General features: G+C 45.5%; 1 protein-coding gene across 4 annotated transcripts in view; it reads right to left on the bottom strand.

Moving 5' to 3' along the window:
- The window catches only part of ebf1a (EBF transcription factor 1a), an 822,218-nt gene that overhangs the window by 17,379 nt on the left and 779,632 nt on the right, over positions 1-25,207 (bottom strand). For all 4 annotated transcript variants that reach the window (XM_070878591.1, XM_070878590.1, XM_070878589.1 and 1 more), the window contains exons 12-13: positions 10,579-10,644; positions 9,474-9,651 (exon numbers count right to left, since the gene is read on the bottom strand). In XM_070878591.1, the coding sequence (XP_070734692.1) occupies positions 9,474-9,651; positions 10,579-10,644 (244 nt within the window). The remainder of the gene's footprint in view (positions 1-9,473; positions 9,652-10,578; positions 10,645-25,207) is intronic.

Below are 25,207 nucleotides of genomic sequence, written 5' to 3' on the forward strand. Positions count from 1 at the left end.
CTCTAGACTGATGAAATGTCAACCAACTGAGATTCAAAACTTTAAGGCCTTGTCTTTTTCCAGATATCTTGCCCCTGTCACAGTGCTCAAACTAGTAATCCCAATTCAGATTACATAAAAGCAACAGTGCAGAAATAGCTACAGGAAAATCAAAATATTGAGATGTTCTGTTAACAAATCCATAGAAATGAGGGTAGGTAGACCACACCAAAGCTTTTTAATACAGGCAAAGGTTACATTTCCATGGGGAAAAAAAGATTAGATTAACAAGATACAGTATTTTAATCTTGAATACATCACAATGCGGAAGCATTCATTGTAGCATCCTCTAAGATAACACAACCTCTCATTTGACAAATATTTATATCTCGGTTTTTCCAACATAAAAACCCCTCAACTTCCCAATATGGCTCAGCCATGTTTGAACCATGAACAGCAGGTGGGTTTTAGGCTTGATCCCCATAAGAAACATAGAAACATAGAAATTTACAGCGCAGAAGGAGGCCATTTCGGCCCATCGTGTCTGCGCTGGCCGACAACGGTCAGCAGCCCTAAAGGTTACGTATAAACCCATGAACAATAACGGAAAGGCAAAGAGCACCCAGCCCAACCAGTCCACCCCACACTACTGCAACACCCCTTATACTAAAAACATCTACACTCCACCCCAACCGGAGCCATGTGATCTCCTGGGAGAGGCAAAAACCAGATAAAAACCCAGGCCAGTTTAAGGAGAAAAAATCTGGAAAAATTCCTCTCCAACCCATCCAGGCGATCAAAACTAGTCCAGGAGATCACCCTGGCTGTATTCTATTCCCTGCAGTACTTACCATTGCATCTGCGCTGACCAACAAAAGATCATCTAGTCTAATCCCAATTACCAGCTCTAGGTCCGTAACCCTGCAGGTTACTGTACTTCAAGTGCCCATCCAACCATCTCTTAAAAGTGGTGAGGGTTTCTGCATCCACCACTCTTCCAGGCAGCAAGTTCCAGATCCCCACAACCCTCTGTGTAAAGAAGCACCCCCTCAAATCCCCTCTAAACCTTCCACCAACCACCTTAAAACTATGCCCCTCGTAATAGCCCCTCCACCAATGGAACTAGACCCTTACTATCCACTATGTCCAGGCCCCTCAATATTTTGTACACCTCGATGAGGTCTCCTCTCAACCTCCTCTGTTCCAATGAGAACAAACCCAGCCTATCCAATCTGTCCTCATAATTAAGATTCTCCATTCCAGGCAACATCCTAGTAAATCTCCTCTGCACCCTCTCTAGTGAAATCACGTCCTTCCTATAATACGGCGACCAGAACTGCATGTAGTACTCCAGCTGTGGCCTAACCAAAGTATTATACAATTTAAGCATAACCTCCATGCTCTTATATTCTATGCCTTGGCCAATAAAGGCAAGCATTCTATATGCCTTCTTAACCACCTTATCCACCTGGCCTGCTACTTTCCGGGATCTGTGGTCAAGCACTCCAAGGTCCCTTTGTTCATCTACACAATTAAGTGGCCTACCGCTTAATGTGCATACCCTTTCCTTATTAGCCCTCCCAATGTGCATCACCTCACACATCTCTGAATTAAATTCCATTTGCCACTGCTTTGCCCACCTAACCAGTGGATTGATATCCTCCTGCAGCCCATGACATTCCTCTTTATTATCAACCACATAGCCAATTTTAGTGTCATCTGCAAACTTCTTAATCATACTTCCTATATTCAAATCTAAATCATTGATATATACCACAAAAAGCAAGTGACCCATTAGTGAGCCCTGCGGAACCCTACTGGAAACATCCTTCCAGTCACAAAAACATCCATCAATCATTACCCTTTGCTTCCTACTTCCAAGTCAATTTTGGATCTAACTTATCACTTTGCCCTGGATCCCATGGGCTTTAACCTTCATGACCAATCTACCATGCGGGATCTTATCAAAAGCCTTGCTAAAGTCCATATAAACTACATCGTATGCACTACCCTCATTGACCCTCTTGATTACCTCCTCAAAAAATTCAATCAGGTTAATCAAACACGATCTTCCCTTAACAAATCCGTGCTGACTGTCCCTAATTAATCCTTGCCTTTCCAAATGCAGATTTATCCTGTCTTTCAGGATTTTTTCCAATAATTTTCCCACCACTGAGGTTAGGCTGACAGGTCTGTAATTACTCGGCCTATCCCTTTATCAATTCTTAAACAAGGGTACTACATTAGCAGTCCTCCAATGCTCCGGCACCATACCTATATCCAAAGAGGACTGGAAAATGATGGTCAAGGCTTCTGCTATTTCCGCTTTTACTTCGCTCAACAACCTGGGATGCATTTCATCCGGGCCTGGGGACTTATCTACTTTCAAAGCTGCTAAACCCCTTAATACTTCCTCTCTCACTATATTTATTTCATCCAGAATATCACACTCCTCCTCTATAGCAGTATCTGCATTACCTCTTTCCTTTGTGAAAACAGATGCAAAGTATTCGTTAAAAACCCTACCAACATCTTCCACCTCCTCACAAAGATTACCCTCATGGTCTCTAATAGGCCCTTCACTTTCCTTAGTTATTCTCTTAATCTTAATATATTTATAGAACATCTTAGGGTTTTCCTTACTTTTACTGGCTAAGAATTTGTTGTGCTCTCTCTTAGCATTCCTAATATCCTTTTTAATTTTACCTCTTATCTTTCTATATTGCTCTAAAGATTCTAAAGAATTTAGCCATTGATATGTGACATAAGCATCCCTTTTTTTCTTAATCCTCCCCTGTAAGTCCCTCGACATCCAGGGGGTTCTAGAATTATTTTTCCAGCCTTTTTCTTTAAGGGCACATGTTTTGGTCTGCACATTCCGGATCTCCTCCTTGAATGTCTCCGCTGTTCCGACACCGATTTACCCACAAGTAGCTGTTTCCAGTCCACTATGGCCAAATCACTCCTTAACTTAGCAAAATTAGCTTTTCCCCAATTTGGAACTTTTATTCCAGGCCTATCCATAACCAACTTGAATCTGACTGAATTATGGTCACTGACATCCAAATGCTCATCCATAATACCCCTTCAACTTGCCCAGCTTCATTCCCCAAAACTAAATCCAAGACCGTCCCCTCTTGTGTTGGGCTAGCTACATACTGACTAAAAAAGTTCTCTTGAATGCATTTCAGGAATTCCACACCCTCTATACCCTTCACACTAAATTTGTCCCAATCAATATTTGGATCGTTAAAATCCCTTACCAATTCTACCCTATGGTTTTTAGACTTCACAGCAATTTGCCTACATATTTGCTCCTCTATCTCCCTCCCAGCAGAGAGAGTTTGTTTGTCTCAACTGGGATGGTGCTGGGAACTCTTCAATTAGCACTGATTAGGGAGGGCAAAACATCAGAATTCCTGGGCTGCTGTAGCCACACCACCCCGCCGCTCCCCCAAAGTCAAGTAGAATAGTCTACTGGTTATCGAGGTTCAAGCATAAAGTTGGTCTTTTGGGGAAGATATTGGAGGGCAGCCGTTACCTGTGTACTGTCCCCCAGCAAAAGTCTACATTTTGTAGAGAGGAGCGTGAAAAAAAAATTCAAAGAAATGTCCTCTTTCTAACACCACTTCCCGCGGCATTGTGCGACTGTGCCATATGTCGAGGTATATTAAATTATCCCTGTGCAATAAACGATGCTAAAATAAAAAGTCACTCTTGTGCTCAGCAGTGTTGTTTATGAGAGGAAATAATGAACTGTGACCCTACAGAAGAAGATGAGAAACTACCTCAGGCAGAGATGCAAGAACTGGGAGTGAACTTTGATAGCCACTTTGTGTGGGACAAGAGAGGCGAAGGCGTGTTAGCTGGCGATTTAGTTGCAATGGCCATCTTGGGGCCTGTGCTGTGTGCTTGAAATCTGTCATCAGCTCCCTCACATCAAGAAAAATGACAAGAGTGGAAGAGTTAGGAGGGAGACCAATCAAAGTAAAACACAGTGTAGTCACATAGGGCCCGAACTTGGTGAAAGCCAAGGCCCGCCCAAGTGCCGCGCAAAGGACCGCCAAAGGGCGGTACTTTGGCCGGGACATTCCTCTAAAATATCTGCCAGTACTGTCCGGCGGCAAAATCCCAACTTACGCCGTGAATCTGGGCGGCAGTGGGCGGGATCTCCTAATCTCAGCGGCAAATGCAATTCTCGGCAAAGTGCCACTGAGGTTTGAGTCGGGCCCGGGGGGGGGGGGGAACACACAAGAATAAAAATTAACAAAAAAACCCCAAATACTTGAATACCTTCAGGAGATCCCATCTGCCTGAATCACTGAAAAAAAAATAAATAAAAGAAGTTTACTAACCTTTTTTTGCAGGTCTTCATACTTACCGTTGGGGTTAGACCTGCATCCATGCAGCGGTCCTTCCCCCTGCTGCCGCCGACTCCCGCCCACACCAATATGGCAGCTCGGCGGGCGGTCACTTACGCGACTTGCGCACCAGCGGCGGTTCCCAGCGGTCCTCCCCTCCTACCGGTGGAAGACTGCCACGAAAATGGCACCGAGGGGAGACCGCCCAGAAAACCCGGCGGCATCCGGCAGTAGTGGGCGGTAAGGCCACTAAGTTCGGGCCCATAATGTTATTGGTGCATCAGTCCAATGACTGGGTGTCATGCTACATCAGTCATTGAAGTTTGGCATGTAGGTACAGCAGGCGGTGAAGAAGGCAAATGGCATGTTGGCCTTCATAGCTAGAGGATTTAAGTATAGGAGCAGGGAGGTCTTACTGTAGTTATACAGAGCCTTGGTAAGGCCACACCTGGAATATTGAAATCAGTTTTGGTCTCCTAATCTAAGGAAGGACGTTCTTGCTATTGAGGGAGTACAGCGAAGGTTCACCAGATTGATTCCCGGGATGGCAGGACTGACATATGAGGAGAGACTGGAACAACTGGGCTTGTATCCACTGGAGTTTAGAAGGATGAGAGGGGATCTCATAGAAACATATAAAATTCTGACGGGACTAGACAGGTTAGATGCAGGAAGAATGTTCCCATTGCTGGGGAGTTCCAGAACCAGGGGTCACAGTCTAAGGATAAGGGGTAAGCCATTTAGGACCAAGATGAGAAGAAACTTCTTCACTCAGATAGTGGTTAATCTGTGGAATTCTCTAACGCAGAAAGTTGTTGAGGCCAGTTCATTGGATATATTCAAAAGGGAGTTAGATATGGCCCTTACGGCCAAAGGGATCAAGGGGTATGGAGAGAAAGCAGGAAAGGAGTACTGAGATGAATGATCAGCCATGATCTTATTGAATGGCGGTGCAGGCTCGAAGGGCAGAACGGCCTACTCCTGCACCTATTTTCTACGTTTCTATAGTGAAATAGCAATACTTCAGCTGCAAGGAGGGAGTAATTTCTCACTGCCTAGCTACAGCAGACTTGTGAAGTAGCATCTAATATACCACGTTAGGTGCTGATCAATCCTTCTCTTTGGAGTTTAGTGAATCCTGACTTTTCTCCAGTCTTCCATATAAACATTTCAAGTGTTCTAAAATCAGCTTTAGAGGTTGCTGCCTGGGTTGGTGACACTATCCCCTAATAGCAGCACCTCCAGTTATAACCCTTTTATTGACATTAGTCTGCTATGGGCTTGTCTATGTAGAAGGAAGAATTACTTGTTACTAATGTAAATAAACAATGATTTACATGATGATTATTACTCCCCCCACCCCACTGCAGAATGCTATGCTTCAGAGGTGCAAATTACAGAACAAGAGAGCTGAGGGGAGATTTTCTGCTTCAGCCAGGAGCACACACTGGGAAACTGTGCAACTCCAGTCCATGCCTTTCCACCCATTATATTTTACAAGACAGAAAATCATGAACCGGAGGTGTGCAGTTTCCTGGCATGCACCAAGCGCAATGGAGCAGAAAATCTCCCTTGTGAAAAGAGGAAGAAAGCTTTCAGAACCAAAGGGATGGGATGATGCAACCGGTTTGGCAGTGTCTTTTTACCTCTGAGCGTGGTCTCAAGTGATGCAATGGAAATCTCCCCCATCTCTCTCTCTGCTAGCTTTAAGGGCATTAGTTGAAATGAGTTTTAACATTTCTCAACCCAATCCTTTTTCAATATGAGGCCCACACCACAATGTAATTTGACACTCAATATTGGCCATCTCATCCAAAGAGGGCATAAGGATGGCTGATATTGGAAATGGAAACAAATTCCCTGCGAGCACAGTAGGGCTGGGACTGCTGAGATTGGGGCTGAGGCACGTTGTCGGGACACAATAGAGGAGGCTTGACTCCGTGCTTGATGCTTAACTGAAGTGTACCTGGTCTTTACAACTCAGGATCAGACATCCTTCATTTTGATGAACACAATAATTCACCAGAAAAAAAAATCCGTAAAAAACTTAGCACCTGTGTCAAATTAAGATAAAAAGAGAGAATAAAACTACAGACATAGCAGTTTTTTTATTACAGGGCAATTAAGAAAACTATTAAAACTGGAGAAGATGGAACTTCAGTTTCAGGGATGGGACTCTTTTGACTCAATTTAAGTGCTCAGACATACGTCTTTTGACTTACCAAGCCTGCCCTTGACTGTCTACAAATTGCTGCATCATGAACTTTGCCAAACTGAAAGTTCTGAGGGAAAGCTCAACATTGTTTCTCCCCACCCATGGTCAAGGAGGCTCCAGAATATCTTCCCAAACCCACATCTACATTGTTCAACCTTGACGAGTTGACCTCTACGCTATGATACTTCCATGGTCCCAGCAGGCTGGGACCCAATATGGTCCAGAGAATCTTGGACATCTTATCTATAGACAGCATTGATTGACAGTTCGCTAAATGCATGTAATGTATATTTCCAACTCACCCTGACACAAGTGCGCATCTTTTCTTATGTGTCAATGTCAATAGGACAATAACATTGTTCTAAAATGAATATTTAATTATTCTCAATTCAGATTGGAACATTTGCTGGAAAATGATTTGTTGTTGTCTGGCATTTTCTCAACCCAAAGGACCTGGAGTTTCAGCTGCTGTCTGGAGCAGACCTTGGGAAATTATTCATTCGGCTCTTGATCTGTTAAGACACCCAAACGCATGGCAACTAAAGAAATGCTGCCATCACAATCTATGAGGACCAGTACTACTGAAGATAAATGCACAGGGGCCGATATTCCAAATGGCACTAGTGCTGGGAGCCTCACGTATCAGGAAATCGCGGATGTGCTGCCCACACCTTTTCCACCCGTTAAACATGAAGGGACGGGAAAATTGTGCCAATATCTTGATTTGCACCGTTGACGAGGAGTGCACCTTCAGAAAACCAGCCCTATATCTACAGGAATCCTGCATTTCTTACAGGTCAGCTCATCAGTTTCTCTTTGAGATATGGTAAGCACCACCACCGCCGTACCATGGCTGCAGTGTGTACCATCTACAAGATGCACTGTAGCAACTCGTCACGGTTTCTTCGGCAGCATCTTGCAAACCCCCAAACTCCACCAACTAGAAGGAAAAGGGCAGTGAGCACCATCACCTGCAAGTTCTCCTCCAAGTCACACACCATCCTGACTTGGAAATATATTGCCGTTTCTTCATTGTCATTGGGTCAAAGTCTTGGAACTCCCTCCCTAACCCGCATTGTGGCAGTACCTTCTTCAGCATCATCCATCATAGGTAGTCCCTCGAAATCGAGGAAGACTTGCTTCCACTCTAAAAGTGAGCACCTTCACCACAAGGACTGCAGCGGTTCAAGAAGGTGGCTCATCACCACATTCTCAAATGCAATTGGGGATGGGCGCTGGATGCTGGCCTTGCCAGTGACGCTCGCATCCCGGAACAAATTTTTTAATAAGCATGGTTTTGTCCCTAACCTTTTACAGAGCCCAAAATCTAAAGGAGAGGATCACCCCCAGAGATGCTCCAAAATGCTCCGTCACAGCGTGACAGGACACAAGTGAACTGAGCTCCTCGTTTTCCTACATGGCGCTCCGGGCAGTTGTCAAGTACAAAGCAGGCACCTCCCCACAGGAAGGAGAAAAGAATCTACAGGGTCGGTAGCTTCATTAAACCACTTGATCTACAGTTTGCATTCACATTCTGAATACTGGATGCCTTCCTTTCTCTTACTGCACAGCAAGTAAAGAGCTTTCAGGCTGAATCCCTGCTCTGGGAATGTGCCATGAATGGAGACCAAGAGCTTTACCAGGGCCCACAGGTGGGGTGGGGAGGAGGCCTTGCACTCAGGCCTGGGCCATAATCATGTGCATCAACTAATATAGAGCTTGAGTAGAGACCTTTAATGTCAGTTTTTATACTGATTTTAAAACGTGACTTTTTTTTTGGGGGTGGGGGTGTGAACTGTCCTTCAGTTTTATTTTTAGCCTTAAAAACAGTAGAGGGAGGGGGGAGAAGGGGAATTAGAACTCAAAACCCAGGTAAATTCAAGAAATAAAAAAAGTCACTAAAAATCTGTTTTTATTTTGAGCATCAGTAAACCGCAAACAAATAAGCAAGTGGCTATAAAGGCAGTGAAGCTAAATAACAACCCACAATTATTTACACGATTCACAGGCACTACTATTAAGGCCCAGAACAGCAGTTCCAATAGTAATGCAATTCTTCACCAAATCCTGTCAAGCTATTTTAGTAGAAAAATCTATTTATAGTATTTGTCAATAGATGGTGTGTTACAAAATGTTCACTGCTAAAATTAAATCTCAAAGTAGAACAACACCATAGTGTCATCAAGCACCAATCTTTTTAAAGCCTGTAATATGAAGTTTCAACTCTGAGAGAAAATCGGGTTTTGTTTATTCACGCCACCCTCCCCCCAAAAATTATCCAGGCATTTATCGGTGAAAATTGGTTTTAAAAAATTTGAAAAGTCTCTAAGAACGGGTAAACTGCAAGTCCACAATGGCAGTCTATGGGATCACTTTCTGTGGCTCAGTTGGCAGCACTCTGAGTCAGAAGGTTGTGGGTTCAAGTCCCAGTCCAGAGACTTGAGCATAAAAATCTAGGCTGACACTCCAGTGCAGTGCTGAGAGAGTGCTGCACTGTGGGAGGTGCCGTCTTTCGGATGAGATATCAACCCAAGTCCCATCTGCCCTCTCAGGTGGACATGAAAGATCCTGTGAGACTATTTCAACGAGAGTTATCCCTGGTGTCTTAGTCAATATATATATATCACTCAAGATTCAAAATAGTTTATCTGGTCATTATCACATTGCTGTTTGTGAGAGCTTGCTGTGCGCAAATTGGTTGATGCGTTTCCTACATTACAAAAATGACTACACTTCAAAAAGTACTTCATTGGCTGTAAAGCACTTTGGCACATCCAGTGGTCATGAAAGTGGTCAATATGTCTTAGGACTTCCATATGTTACCCACTTAGCTGTGGGGAATGGGAGAATGGTGGGGAGTGGCGGCTAGAAACCTGCTCAGTAATGGAGATGATTCCACTCCACGTGTCAAGCCTTACCCTGATTGGCAGCCTGTGAGGATTCAGACACATTGACAGCCAGCTGACTACTGAAGGAGTTGACTCCCATCATTCCTGCGTGGACAGATGTGTTGCTGAGGGCTGGAAGCTGGTTGTGGTTCCGAGGGACACTGTAGAGGGCCTCCGCAATGTCAGCTGCTCGCTTCAGGATAATTTCCTACCAGGCATTTTAAAGAAAAAAAGTTGTTAACCTCAAGTACAGTACAATAAAAACAAGTTGACTGCCAATAAGAAGAAAAAGTGTTTCAAACAGTAATACGATGGCGCATGAAAGGATTTAACATTCTTGACCTCTTAACTCTTTTCCTCTCCTCTCCATATTTCTTCCCACCTCTAAGGAAGGCATCGGGGGAGTTTCAAACCCCGCCCCCTCCCCCCACCGACCGGTGTGGGGGGAGGAGGGTTAAAAGTTAAGAATGGGTAACCTGACCCAAATTTGTCCACTTCCGGCTTTAACAGAGGCGGGTAGGGGGCCGGCAACTAGGGGGGCCTCAGGAGGAGGGCGGCAATAAAATATTTTAAAGAGACTGCGTGCCTCCAATTTAGTGTAATTTTTAGTCTTAACACCTGCAGGCCGGGTTACCCAGGCCTCGGGAAACTCGGCAGCTGAAGGGAGGTGTGAAGGGCCAGATCCATGAGCTAAGTGCCTTTGGCAGCACTGCTGGTGGGCCAGGAGAATCAGGAGTGTTCATCCCCTGACCCTCCCGCTCCCCCCACAAGCTTACATCCACGCAATGGGACCTCTATGACCAGTAAAGCTGTTGAAAAGATTTAAACCAAGTCCTGCCGTTAAATTCAGCAGAACCTACAGGAAACCTGTCCTTCCAGGTTCCCCGGCTGCAAACCTGCTCCATTCCTGCCTCGCCCTTATTATTGTGGTCGTAGTGCCATCCGTGGCTTGGTGAGTAGAATTTTGGTCGGTGAGTCAGAAGGTTATAGGTCACTGCAGGACGTGTGCACTTAACCTTGGCTGGCACTTCAGTACTGAGGGAGTTCTGTGTTCCGGCCAGGTCTCTGTGATCCGACCCTCTCTGCAGTCCCAGCGTGTTATCTTTATAAAATCATTCACTGGACTAGCAATTACCTGGTTATTATGTGGCATGCCATACAGCGCCTCCACCAGGTCAGCTGCTCTCTTCAGTATAACTTCCTATGAAAGAAAAGCACAAAGATTCCCTTCTTAGTTTTCCAATAGATTGTTTTTATTCAAGAATATTCAGACACACTAAGCCCGATTTTAACCTAACGCACACGGCGGGAACAGTCTAGGTCCAGGCAGTGGCCATTTTACAGCTCCTCATGATTTAACACTGCATTGACTCCAACGGCTGTCTAACCCAAACCCACCCCTGGATGGCTCACAGCATTGCCCGTTCCTGTTCTCATTCACAAGCACATTCCGGCATGAGCCATGGGGGTGGGGGGTGGGGGGGGGAGAGGGGGTGAGGGGAATACTGATCTCTGGAATCTTTTTCCCTTATCTAGCCCAGGAGTGCCAAAGCCAGCTATAGCGCTGCTTCAATTGCCAGCTTGGCTGAGATGAGCTAAGTCAGTACAGGGCCAGACCTGGGCATGGCCTGGTCCTTATGGCTCAGTTACACCTTGCCTTTACAGACTGAGGAGGGCTCGAGGAGTTAAACACAAAGCCACCCTTTTAATCTGTGCAGATGTGAGTTAGTTGTGAGTAAAGCAGGCAAACTTTATTACCACAGAGCAGTGGCAATAGGCCGATGGGCCCCTTTATGAATGGAACAACTTACTGAGCTTTGAATTACTGCACTGCTTGGAATTAAGTTGCCAGTGGGGACAGAATGAGTTATATATCAGATTTTTTATAATTGTACCTATACATTGATGTATATGTTTCACAGTTTTTGATATATCCACAAGCATACACACATACATCTCAATGTTTCTGTTTAATATGTAATATATTGTGTATATTTGTAATTACATTTCTTGTGTCTATTGTGAACATTTTCAATCAATGTTCTTGCCCCTACATTGGCCAAGTCTCTTTTCATTTCCCTCGTCATTAAAAAAACTTGCATTTATATTTAGCACCCTATCATCTCAATGAGTGACTTTTGAAATGTAGCCATGGTTGTTATGTAGTCAAACAAAGCAAGTACACACAGTAAGATCCCACAAAGAGTAACGAGAAGAATGACCAGTTAATCGGCTCTTTGATGGTGCCAACTGAGGGAGCAATAATGATCACTAACACCAGGAGAACTCCCTGCTCGTCAAGTGGTGCCACGAGATCGTTTAAGTATAGCTGACAGACAAACAGCGTCTCAGGTTTACAACTCATCCAAAAGACGGCACCTCTGACAATGCAGCACTCCTCCCGTACTGCACTGAAATGTCAGCCTAGATTTTGCGCTCAAGTCTCAGTGGGGCTTGGACCCACGACCTCGGAAGAAGCAACAGTGACACCAACTGAAGCAAGCTGGCACATTTGGTGAGACTCTTGTACTTTTCCTTTCAAATCGGTCCTTTTTTATTTGCATTATTCACCAATACTATTGTGCGAAGCCTTTCTCCTCAATTTCAATTGTATCCAATCACAGTCTGCAAACGAATTCTACAGAAGTACAAAATAAATCTCTCTATTTGTGCATGTGGAAGTATTTGGAGAATTTTTATCCTCTTCCCGGTCTCTGCATCATCTTGTCTCAAATGGGTGGATAACAGAAGGGCTCTCTGCTTTTGCCAGTGTTGCTAACTAGCCACATTGAGGTTACTCTCCCTCCCACCCTTACAGGGATTGGCCCGCTGCCCCCTCCCAACCCCTGACAACAGCATAGCTGCAGTTAACAGCTCAGTGCCCAGAGGATAACCAGTGGATTCCCCCATCTTACCACATAAAGAGATAACACACGGGGGGGCCCTGACAGTCCAGCAATTAGAACAGACTCTTGGAATAAGACAAACTCCTCAGAACTTGCACAGTGAATGCTAACCGTACTGTATTCTTATTCCCCTTGATAACATTTCCCAGGGCTACGGGGAAAGAGTGGGACTAACTGGGTAGCTCTTTCAAAGAGCTGGCACAGGCACGATGGGCCAAATTACCTCCTTCTGTGCTGTATGATTCTATGAACATAATGTTGACTTTGAGTTCAGAAGTTTCACTGAACTACATAAGCCACACACTCACTGAACCTCTTTTACCTGAACATCCCTCAGAATCCAGCAAGAACTAAACAGTCTGCAGAGAGGCCCTGCTTTTAAGAACATAAGAACATAAGAAATAGGAACAGGAATAGGCCATAAGGCCCCTCGAGCCTGCTCCGCCATTCAATAAGATCATGGCTGATCTGATCATGGACTCAGCTCCACTTCCCCGCTCGCTCCCCATAACCCCTTATCCCTTTATTGTTTAAGAATTGTTTATCTGATTAATATCTTTGAGGAAGGCAAGCCAATGAATTATAAAGGCATTATCCATCAAAAGTACAATCCTGTACCACATTCACACATGCCAGTTATCTAGTTTTAACACAAAAATCGCATTTAAGTCTTGACTTTACCGGCTGATGAAATTCACATAAACAATTCCTGATTTTGAATGGAATTCCTGAGATTAATTTACAGTGTGTCACTAAGTTTAGCACTTGCAAAACATAGGCCCTTGTATTTACAGTGATTAGTTTAACTTTAATAAATGTGTTCACACGGACAAAGTCGACTAAACCTCTTTTGCAATAAAAGATCTCAGTTATCATATTAACCCTTGCATACACTGCATTAAACAGCTCCTTTATGTATGACAGATTGGAAGGAACATCAGGAACCATTCCACTTGTCCTTGCCCAGCCAAGCTGTTCCAGTCATTTCATCCTGCTGGTCTGCAGAAGTTTTGCAGAACAGAAGAAGTAGTAATAATTTTTCTGTGTGGCGGGAGTGTTGCGTTAACCTATAACTGAAAAAAGAATTGGGAGTAGCTCCTTCCCTGACCCCTATGAGTGAGGCTTCACACGATCCACTGTTGCCTTTCAAGGACATCACAGCAGAGTTTCATGGTGTCACAGGAAGACTCGCATCACACAGAATGGCTACTCCTAGGTTGCCTTCTAAAGTTGGGTAACAAGGGGTGCTTGAGAGACACCAATAATTGTACATTTATCGCCATTTTATAATGTTCCAGATATTGGAGATATCAGTAACATTTAAGACCCAGCACATCCTATACAGAATCAGAATCATATCATAGAAATTTACAACATGGAAGGAGGCCACTCAGCCCATCGTGTCTGCGCCGGCCGACAAAGAGCTATCCAGCCGAATCCCACTTTCCAGCTCTTGGTCCATAGCCTTGTAGGTTATGGACCTTCAAGTGCATATCCAAGTATTTTTTAAATGTGGTGAGGGTTTCTGCCTCTCCCACCCTTTCAGGCAGTGAGTTCCAGACCCCCACTGCCCTCTGGGTGGAAACATTTCTCCTCAAATCCCCTCTAAACCTCTTACCAATTACTTTAAATCTATGCCCCCTGGTCCCCATCCTACATCTCCTTTGAGACCCAGCAAGATTTCCTGATTAAAAAAAAGCCTTATCCTAAATGGCTCATATTATGATGTCTCTTTCCAGCTATTAATAACTTCCTGATCCAAATTGCTACATGCTGTATTGGTAAATTGCTGTTTAACCATTTAAAAGGGCAGTAATCCCTATTAAACAGCTTATGGACAGCTACTGTCCCAAGAGCAGACCACTTTGAAAGCGCCGCCATGTTGGATGCTGAGGCAAGTCTGTGGTAGCTCTCCTTGTCTGTCCTCTCTGAGCCATATCCTCTGCACATAAAACATATTAACGCATCTCTCAAAACATTCTGCTATGGTGACACTGTCTCATTAAATCGAGCCGGAGATACTTTGAACCTTCAGGAAAAGAAGTTTCAGCCTGCTCTGGATTGGGTCACTCGTTCAACCTTTACGTCTTTCGGTCCAATGATAAGTTGATACTGTTCTTTAAATACACTGGGGAGAGCAGGGCCCAAATCAACACCAAGAGAGGGATGCGACAGGGTGGATACAGAGAAACTATTTCCTCTGGTGGGGAAATCCAGAACAATGGGATGAAATCTGAAAATTAGAGCCAGGCCATTTCGGAGTGAAGTCAGTAAACATATTTACAACAAAGGGTAGCAGAAATTTGGAAAACTCTCCCCTAAAAGGCTCTGGATGCTGGGTCAACTGAAAATTTCAAGACTCAGTTTGTTAGATTTTGGTAAATGTATCAAAGAATATGGAGAAAAGGCAGGTAAGTGGAGTGAGGAATGGGTTGGAATGTTGGAACAGGCTTGAGGGGCTGAATGGCCTACTCCTTCCCTATGAGTGAATTACACAGATCGGGGAAGAGAATCAAATCAAGACACATGGGGGGTGTGGGGATGAGAACATAAGAATTAGGAGCAGGAGTAGGCCATACGGCCCCTCGACACTGCTCTGCCATTCAATAAGATCATGGCTGATCTTCACCTCAACTCCACTTTCCTGCCCAATCCCCATATCCCTTGATTCCCCTAGAGTCCAAAAATCTATCTATTTCAGTCTTGAATATACTCAATGATTCAACATCTACTGCCCTTTGGGTTAGATGATTCCAAAGATTCACTACTCTCTGAATGAAGAAATGTTTCCTCAACTCAGTCCTCAATCCTGAAACCATGCCCAATAGTTCTAGACACTCCAGCCAAGGGAAACAACCTCTCGGCATCTACCCTGTCAATCCCCCTCAGAATCTTATATGTTTCAAAACAAGATCACCATATTCTTCTCACATTCTTCTAAGTATAGATCCAATCTACTCAGAGAGAGACAGACAGGAGAGACCTAGGGTGGGGTTGCCGGGGCGGGTGAAGGGGGGTGAGAGGGCAGGGGATGAGAGATTGAGAAAAATACAATCGGGGAGAGAAACATAGACAGGGTGTGAGTGTTTGAATGAGGGAGATGTGCATAATCTGACAGAATATGATATGCACATGAGAGAAGGAGAGGGAGAGAATTAATTAAAAAATGACACACAAATATGGAAGGGGCGAGGAAAGAAAGAGAAAGTTTTTCTACATATAATCTACAGAAAGTTGCGGAAACATAGAAACATAGAAATTAGGTGCAGGAGTAGGCCATTTGGCCCTTCGAGCCTGCACTGCCATTCAATAAAATCATGGCTGATCATTCAACCTCAGTACCCCTTTCCTGCTTTCTCTCCATACCCCTTGATCTCTTTGGCCGTAAGGGCCATATCTAACTCCCTTTTGAATATATCTAACGAACCGGCCTCAACAACTTTCTGTGGTAGAGAATTCCACAGGTTAACCACTCTCTGAGTGAAGAAGTTTCTCCTCATCTTGGTCCTAAATGGCTTATCCCTTATTCTTAGACTGTGACCCCTGGTTCTGAAACTCCCCAGCAATGGGAACATTCATCCTAGCCTCCAATCCCATCAGAATTTTATATGTTTCTATGAGATCCCCTCTTATTCTTCTAAATTCCAGTGGATACAAGCCCAGTTGATCCAGTCTCTCCTCATATGTCAGTCCTGCCATCCCAGGAATCAGTCTGGTGAACCTTCGCTGTACTCCCTCAATAGCAAAAACGTCCTACCTCAGATTAGGAGACCAAAATTGAATTCAATATTCCAGGTGTGGCCTCACCAAGGCTCTGTAGAACTGCAGTAAGACCTCCCTGCTCCTATACTCAAATCCTCTAGCTATGAAGGCCAACATGCCATTTGCTTTCTTCACCGCCTGCTGTACCTGCATGCCAAACTTCAGTGACTGATGTACCATGACACCCAGGTCTCGTTGCACCTACCCTTTTCCTAATCTGTCACCATTCAGATAATATTCTGTCGTCCTGTTTTTGCCACTAAAGTGGATAACCTCACATTTATCCACATTATACTGCATCTGCCATGCATTTGCCCACTCACCTAACCTGTCCAAGTCACCCTGCAGCTCTTAGCATCCTCCTCACAGCTCACACTGCCACCCAGTTTAATGTAATCTGCAAACTTGGAGATATTACATTCAATTCCTTCATCTAAAACATTAATGTATATTGTAAATAGCTGGGGTCCCAGCACTGAACCTTGCGGTACCCCACTGGTCACTGCCTGCCATTCTGAAAAGGACCCGTTTTTCCGACTCTCTGCTTCCTATCTGCCAACCAGTTCTCTATCCGCGTCAATACATTACCCCCAATACCATGTGCTTTAATTTTGCACACCAATCTCTTGTGTGGGACCTTGTCAAAAGCCTTTTGAAAGTCCAAATACACCACATCCACTGGTCCTCCCTTGTCCACTCTACTAGTTACATCCTCAAAAGATTCTAGAAGATTTGTCAAGCGTGATTTCCTTTTCATAAATCCATGCTGACTTGGACCAATCCTATCACTGCTTTCCAAATCACACAATGTGTACAGCTCTGATAAGTGGATGCTCCTTATTTTTGCAGAGGTCCTGCCCAATTGCTGTAGGATACAGGGCTCAGAGCTGCGAGGCTTCTCCGACACCAATTTTATAACCTACTCGTTCAGAAGCCAATGCCAAAGGAAGGGGGCAGCTGATAAGTTAGGCAGGTCAGTGGGCAAAATGCTGGGCAGCGAGTTTAGCGGTAAGGTGTGGCAGGGCCGTTGGCTGTTTGTGCTGTTACTATGGTAAATTAACGGGGAATTAATCAAACTGCTGTGTAGGAAGAAAGAGTCTTTGATTGTCTCAATGCACCAGGCTCAAGTGGAGCTGAAAACAAATCATTGTATAGAAATGTGACTGCTTACACTGAAATCTATTACTAAAGAAAATTAGGAGCTGCTTTCAGTTGGAAATTCTCTTCATCAAGCTATGCTTCTTTGGAAAACTAAAATGTTTCATACTTAAAGTTGATTATTACTCTGTGTATGTGTGAGTATGTGAAAGAGTGTGTGTGTGTGTGTGTGTGTGTGTGTGTGTGTGTGTGCGTGTATGTGTGAGAGAGTGTGTGTGTGTGAGAGTGTGAGAGAGTGTGCGTGTGAGAGAGTGTGCGTGAGAGAGAGTGTGCGTGAGAGAGAGTGTGCGTGTGAGAGAGAGTGAGAGAGAGAGTGAGTGTGTGTGTGTGTGTGTGTGTGTGTGTGTGTGTGTGTGTGTGTAAGAGAGAGAGTGAGTGTGTGTGTGTGTGTGAGTGTGTGTGTGTGTAGTGTGTGAGAGTGTGTGTGTGAGTGTGTGAGTGTGTGAGTGTGTGTATGAGAGTGTGTGTGTGTGTGTGTGTGTGTGTGTGTGTGTGTGTGAGTGTGTGTGTGTGTGTGTGAGTGTGTGTGTGTGTGTGTGAGAACGTGCGTGTGTTTTGAGTGTGTGTCTGTCTTGCGAGATCCAATAATTCCCCCAATTCCTCCCCCAAAAGGTGCTGTCACTGTTGGTTACGGAGATAGTCTGGTCTCGCCCAGGTGGCCTTTCATCATCTGAGAGGTTGGAAAGTGTGTGTTGGCGGAGTGTTGAAGCCTGGAGGATAAAACAGCCCACCACTTGATCCACACAGGCACACACACCCCTGCAACGTGGAGGTGCCACAGTCACAAAGGATCCTGCCCTGTAATTAATGTCAACAATTCCTTCCTCGTGGCATTAACATACTGTTAACCCTGACATTTTTTCTCTCCCGTTCCACAGACTCTGCCCCACACACAGAAAGACGCAGAGGAACCGAGTCCCTGCACCTTTAAGAGAGGCAGTGTGAGCGAGAGTCGTGTTTGAATCTGAGTAAGTCTGGGCTGCCAAGCACTGGGAATGTTACAAATAACACTTTTCACAGTCTGTGTGTAAGCAATGCATCAAAGCATGAAGATAGCAGTAAAAGACTTATAGGATTTATTCTATATTCTAACAACAGGAACATTAATTACAGTTAAAATTCACCTCATATAAAATAATGTAATCACTATAGGCAACTTAGTAGTTATGGCCAATTTCCAGGCACTATTTAAGTGTTTGTATATATAAAGGCCCCTAGAAAGAAGGTAAAACACTTTAGTAACATAATTACATTCATTTAGCTGTCAACGTCAACATTTTCAAAAATCTTTCAGTCTATTTTCTGATGACAAGCTCCTGGATTTTTAAATCCTCCACAGTACACAGTAAAATTGTTTGCGTTTCCACTAACAGCCACTTACAATTCAGAGTTCTTTCTGCATATAGAATGGCTGCTGCTTCAGGCCTTTCTTTATTTTCTATTTGGAGATATTGCTTTGTGACTTGAGTTTTGTGCCCCCTTTTCCCACCCCACCGTTGTCCGACTGTCCCCACTTCTCTCCTCAAGTCACTGCCATGTGCCTGGGGAGAGTCAGCGAAGTACCAACTGCTCCTGGAACCTCGAGCAAGTGTCCACTCCACATGCCAGAGCTCAGGTTGTGAGTGTCGGCAGGCTTTTCAACCATGATGGGCGTAAGCAACAAGACCGAACGTATTCTTGCCCAACATCCAAGCGCGCTTTACAGCGGGGGTGTGCCTTCTCTGGATAGTTACCCAGATCAGGAAACTAGGCTTGAGACCCAACAACAACGCGCTACCTGCCACCCAACATGAACATGCTACCTGCTGACCGACCGAGACACACTGTCTGTGGACCGACCGAGACACACTGTCTGTGGACCGACCGAGACACACTGTCTGCTGACCGACCGAGACACACTGTCTGCTGACCGACCGAGACACACTGTCTGTGGACCGACCGAGACACACTGTCTGCTGACCGACCGAGACACACTGTCTGTGGACCGACCGAGACACACTGTCTGTGGACCGACCGAGACACACTGTCTGTGGACCGACTGAGACACACTGTCTGTGGACCGACTGAGACACACTGTCTGTGGACCGACTGAGACACACTGTCTGTGGACCGACTGAGACACACTGTCTGTGGACCGACTGAGACACACTGTCTGTGGACCGACTGAGACACACTGTCTGTGGACCGACTGAGACACACTGTCTGTGGACCTATTGAGACACACTGTCTGTGGACCGATTGAGACACACTGTCTGTGGACCGACCGAGACACACTGTCTGTGGACCGACCGAGACACACTGTCTGTGGACCGACCGAGACACACTGTCTGTGGACCGACCGAGACACACTGTCTGTGGACCGACTGAGACACACTGTCTGTGGACCGACTGAGACACACTGTCTGTGGACCGACTGAGACACACTGTCTGTGGACCGACTGAGACACACTGTCTGTGGATCTATTGAGACACACTGTCTGTGGACCGATTGAGACACACTGTCTGTGGACCGACTGAGACACACTGTCTGTGGACCGACCGAGACACACTGTCTGTGGACCGACTGAGACACACTGTCTGTGGACCGACTGAGACACACTGTCTGTGGACCTATTGAGACACACTGTCTGTGGACCGATTGAGACACACTGTCTGTACACCGACCGAGCCACACTGTCTGTGGACCGACTGAGACACACTGTCTGTGGACCGACTGAGACACACTGTCTGTGGACCGACTGAGACACGCTGTCTGTGGACCGACTAAGACACACTGTCTGTGGACCGACTGAGACACACTGTCTGTGGACCGATTGAGACACGCTGTCTGTGGCCCTGGGTGAGACCAGTACTTACTGCAGCATGTCGTTTAGTTACACATGCACTCACCGAGACTCTGCCCGCACTGCCGCCACAGCTTCACCGGAGTCAACGGGGAGACTGACTTGGGTCTTTTAAAATGGAAGTGCTGCAGTTCAGTGGCACAAAAGTTGCTCTTCCAACAAATGTATGGGGATGGGGAGGCCCTCGGGCAAGTGTGGACATGTAAGTGGGCCCTGGCCAAAACACTGTCCCTCAATCACTGCAGAGGCCTGGTGAGCACCTGGGCCAAAGTGTGATGTGTAAACCAAGGCAGCAATGACAAGTTCTGGTGAGCTCTCCAAAGTTCTGAATCCGCTCATTTGCCCTGCCACACCTCCATGCTCATCTCAGAGGAGAGTCCACACCTAAAATGCTAACAGATGCCGACTGACTTGCTGTGAGTTTGAAGCATTTTTCTATCATAAGAACATAAGAAATAGGAGCAGGAGAAGGCCATTTGGCCCCTCGAGCCTGCTCCATCATTCAGTAAGATCATGGCTGATCTGATCCTGGCCTCAACTCCACTTCGCCGCCCGCTCTCCATAACCCTTTACTCCCTTCTTGTCCATCTCCACCTTAAATATATTCAAAGATCCAGCCTCCACAGCTCTCTGGGATAGAGAATTCCACAGATTCACATCTATCTGAGAGAAGAAATTCCTCCTCATTTCTGCTTTAAATGGGTGACCCCTTATTCTAAAACTATGCCCCCTCGGTAAACATCCTCTCTGCATCTACCCTGTCAAGCCACCTCAGAATCTTATATCTTTCAATAAGATCACCCCTCATGCTTCTAAACTCCAAGGAGTATAGGCCCAACCTGCTCAACCTATCTTCATATGGCAACCCCCTCATCTCAGGAAGCAACCTCGTGAGCCTTCTCTGATCTGCCTCCAATGCAAGTACAGGTGTAGTGTCGAGAATCCGGAACCCTTTCGCATTCCGGGCTTTTCCAGACCTTCGATCATCTTTCTGACGTCATGAATCTGGAAACACCCAAGCCGAGGTTCGGGTATTTCCGTATTTCAGATCGTCAGAAAGGGGGGAAGGGTCCCTGCCGAGGAGATGTTCAGGCCTGCCGGCCAGCCAGCAGCATCAAGGAGAAGATGTTCAGGCGGGGCCCCACCGAGCAGGAGCTATTCGAGCTGGCCAGCAGCATCGAAGAAGAGGTGTTCGGGCGGAGCCCCACCGAGGAGGAGCTGTTCGAGCTGGCCAGCAGCATCGAAGAAGAGGTGTTCGGGCGGAGCCCCACCGAGGAGGAGCTGTTCGAGCTGGCCAGCAGCATCGAAGAAGAGGTGTTCGGGCGGAGCCCCACCGAGGAGGAGCTATTCGAGCTGGCCAGCAGCATCGAAGAAGAGGTGTTCGGGCGGAGCCCCACCGAGGAGGAGCTGTTTGGGCAGGGCCCCGCCGAGGAGGAGGTGTTCGGGTGGGGCCCTATGGAGGAGGAGGTGTTCGAGTGGGGCCCTGTTGAGGAGGAGGTGTTCGAGTGGGGCCCTGTTGAGGAGGAGGTGTTTGAGTGGGCTGGCGAGGACGCCCCGAGGTAAGTGGCGATGAGCAGGGCGAGATGAGTGGAGTAAGGCGAGGCCCGAGGTCGGGCAGCGGGGGTGGGTCCAAGGTCAGCAGCGTCGGCGGGACCGGATTCCGGAACATTTTACGGATTCCGGACGACCCTGTCACCGATCAGTCCAGAGTCCAGATTCCGGAACATTCTGGCTCATTCTGGATTCTGGAACTCCGGATTCTCGATGCTGCACCTGTATATCCTTCCTTAAATAAGGAGACCAGAACTGAACGCAGTACTCCAGGTGTAGTCTTTCCAATACCCTGCACAGTTGTAGCAGGACTTCTCTGCTTTTATAATCTATCCCCCTTGCAGTAAAGGCCAACATTCCATTTGCCTTCCTGATTACTTGCTGTACCTGCATACTAACTGTGTTTCATGCACAAGGACCCCCAGGTCCCTCTGTATTACAGTACTTTGTAATCGCTTGCCATTTAAATAATAATGCTTTTTTTATTTTTCCTACCAAAGTGGATAACCTCACATTTTCTCACATTATAGTCCATCTGCCAAATGTTTGCCCACTCACTGAGCCTATCTATATCCCTTTTTAGATTTTTTGTGTCATCTGTGTGTGTAAAAGCCAGAATTAATGTATTTGCAGTTGGAGGGGACTGTGGAAACAGGGAGGAGGAACTGAAATTCACTCTAAATAACAGAAAAAGACAGCAGAGTTGAAAGGACAAGAACTGGCAGCCCTCCAAACCCATTCACGTGGCTGTGCGTTCTGTGTTTGCCAGACAGGGAGTGTTGGAGGGCTACAACAGCAAAGGATTACTGCGTCAGAGTTAAATCCTCATTTGATACTTTCTGGTGTCCACTGGATAATGGCCAGGAGCTGTAACTCTGGGTGATGTTTTCCCCTTCTTGCTCCCCCCTTCCTGCTCCAAGCACACCGAGGGTGATTGTGGAACTCCACCCTGTCCATAGTCACCAGTTCCACAAGGTGCCAGCAGCCCTTTGGCACTCTTCAGCAAAGTAGTTTTCATACCCATTTCAAACATGGTGCTTTCCATTAATTTGATGAATATGTTAATGCTCCCAATTAATTCCATCATGAGTAATCCTAACCTATCACAATGTTCCCTCTAAATGTCAGCTGTGGCTCAGTAGGTAGCACCCTCACCTCTGAGTCAGAAAGTTGTGGGTTCATGTCCCATTCCAGGAACTTGAGCACATAAATCTAGGCTGACACTCCAGTGCAGTACTGTGGGAGTCTTGCACTGTTGGAGGTGCTGTCTTCCAGATGAGACATTAAACCGAGACCCCGTCTACTCTCTCAGGTGGACGTAAAAGATCCCATGGCACTATTTTGAAGAAGAGCAGGAGAGTTATCCCCGGTGTCCTGGTCAATATTTATCCCTCAATAAACTTAACAAAAACAGATTATCTGGTCATTATCACATTGGTGTCTGTGGGAGCTTGCTGCGTGCAAGTTGGCTGCTGCGATTCCCACATTACAACAGTGACTACACTCCAAAAGTACTTCATTGGCTGTAAAGCGCTTTGAGATGAACGGTGGTTGTGAAAGGCACCATATAAATGCAAGTCTTTCTTTTTTTCTTATAGCTGTCCATGTGCGCGGCCGGGCAATAATCTGTAAGGTCCCGTGCAGACCGCTCAAAGGCTTTTACATTGTAAATATCGCGCATGCGCAGAAATTTAAAGGAACTGTGCATTGAAAGATGATGTGCTGAACTTCGGGGTATGCCTTCTTACTGATGTCTGAGCTAACAGTGAGCATTAGCGGGAGATTCAACTGTGGAGAGCAACAGGTGTGGTAATCCTCTGCACAGACCAAAAGCTGATTGCTGATAAGTACTGATGGAAGAACCGTCCCTCTCCCACCTTCGCTCTTGTCTCCCCTTTTATTCCTCACGCCACAGGTTTCACTCAGTTATCTAGTTGGGAATATCTATTTTCTACTTTATATAGACATTACGTATTTAAATAATAACTGGTGGAGTTGGAATATTCAGTTTAATATCAGTGGCTGTAATAAGATTGGGAAGATGAGAGATACTGATCAGAATGAAGTTGTAAAAAATTAAGGCCAAGATGTATTGTGATTGCTAGCATCAGTCTTGGCTCAGTTGGTAACACTCTTGCCTCGGAGTGTGGTTCAAATCCAAGTTCAAGCTCCACTTCAGAGGCTTGAGCGGATAATCCTGGCTGACACTCTAGTGTAGTACCAAGGGAGCATTGCACAATTGGAGGTGCCGTCTTTTGGATGACACATGAAAGAGAGGCCCCATTGCCTGCTGAAATGGATGTTAAATATCTCGAGGCTACTATTCCAAGAAGAGCAAGAAAGTTCTTCTTCTGATGTCTTGGCCAACATTTGTCACTAAACCAACACCACTTAAAAAAAACAGATTATCTGGTAATTTATCTCATTGCTGTTTGTGGGACTGTGCTATATTCAGATCAGCTGTTGGGATGTCCTGAGAATGTGAACGGTGCTTTATAAATGCACGGTCTTTTGTTTAATAGTCCATTATTGAATTTTCCTTTAATTAGATGAAAATGCTCATACTTGTATCTTATCAGCACTCATTATAATATTAAAGCTGATTGGCTGAGGTGCTGAGCTCTGAGGTGCTGAGCTCTATCATGGGTCTATTTATCACATCATAATGATGTGATTTCAAACATAATTCAAGCGCAGCTGCTGGGTGCTGGGAGGGGCAGTGGTAACAAGTCAGTTTTTGGTAAATAAGTTATAGGGACATATCAAATATAAAATATAAAAATACTTAAAAGCTGAATTATTGTCCTTGTGACGTCCTTATTAAGAGCTCATGAGCTGTTCGTAAAATTTGCGTATGGTGACACGCATTGTGAACACACCACTTATATCTCCAAATGCTGATAGGATGCAACATGAGCATTTTCAGCCAATTAAAAGGAAAATTCAACAATGGACTATTAAATAAAAGACTGCATTTATGTAGCGCCTTTCACATTCTCGGGACATGTGACACTGTGGAAATATCCTCACGTCATTTCCAGGTAATTGTCATAAAAATGGCAAAAATATACTGTTCCAACTCTTGCAGAGCTGAACGGTTTAAATCTCCCTGGAAAAATAACAGTAACTGTGCAGGTCATCTCAGGAACAGTCGGTGAGGACGAACAACCGTTCGTGTCCTTCAGTTGCCTTGCTGAATCTCAATCTGACAAGTCAGTGCATATATTAAGCGAAAACTGTCTCGGTAGCAATTTTAAATTGTCACTAGGGTAATGAGGAGGGAGGTTACAAGAAGTTTCTTCCCACTGAGAATTGTTAAGGCAGGAAATGGCACAGAGACCACTGCATTTTTAAAGGAAGGAGTAAATAAACATTTGACACAGAGGAAGTTACAGTGCTTTGAGGAAATAGTGGGGCAGTGAGATTCATTTTGGATTGCTCTAGCAAAAAGCCAGCACTGACACGATGGGACAAATGGACTCCATCCATGCTAGGTCAATGGTTCTATGGTCCTATAGAAACCCATTGCCTTCTTCATAGGGCA

The sequence above is a fragment of the Pristiophorus japonicus genome, chromosome 4, assembly GCF_044704955.1.
Source record: "Pristiophorus japonicus isolate sPriJap1 chromosome 4, sPriJap1.hap1, whole genome shotgun sequence".
In the NCBI taxonomy this organism is placed as follows: domain Eukaryota; kingdom Metazoa; phylum Chordata; class Chondrichthyes; family Pristiophoridae; genus Pristiophorus; species Pristiophorus japonicus.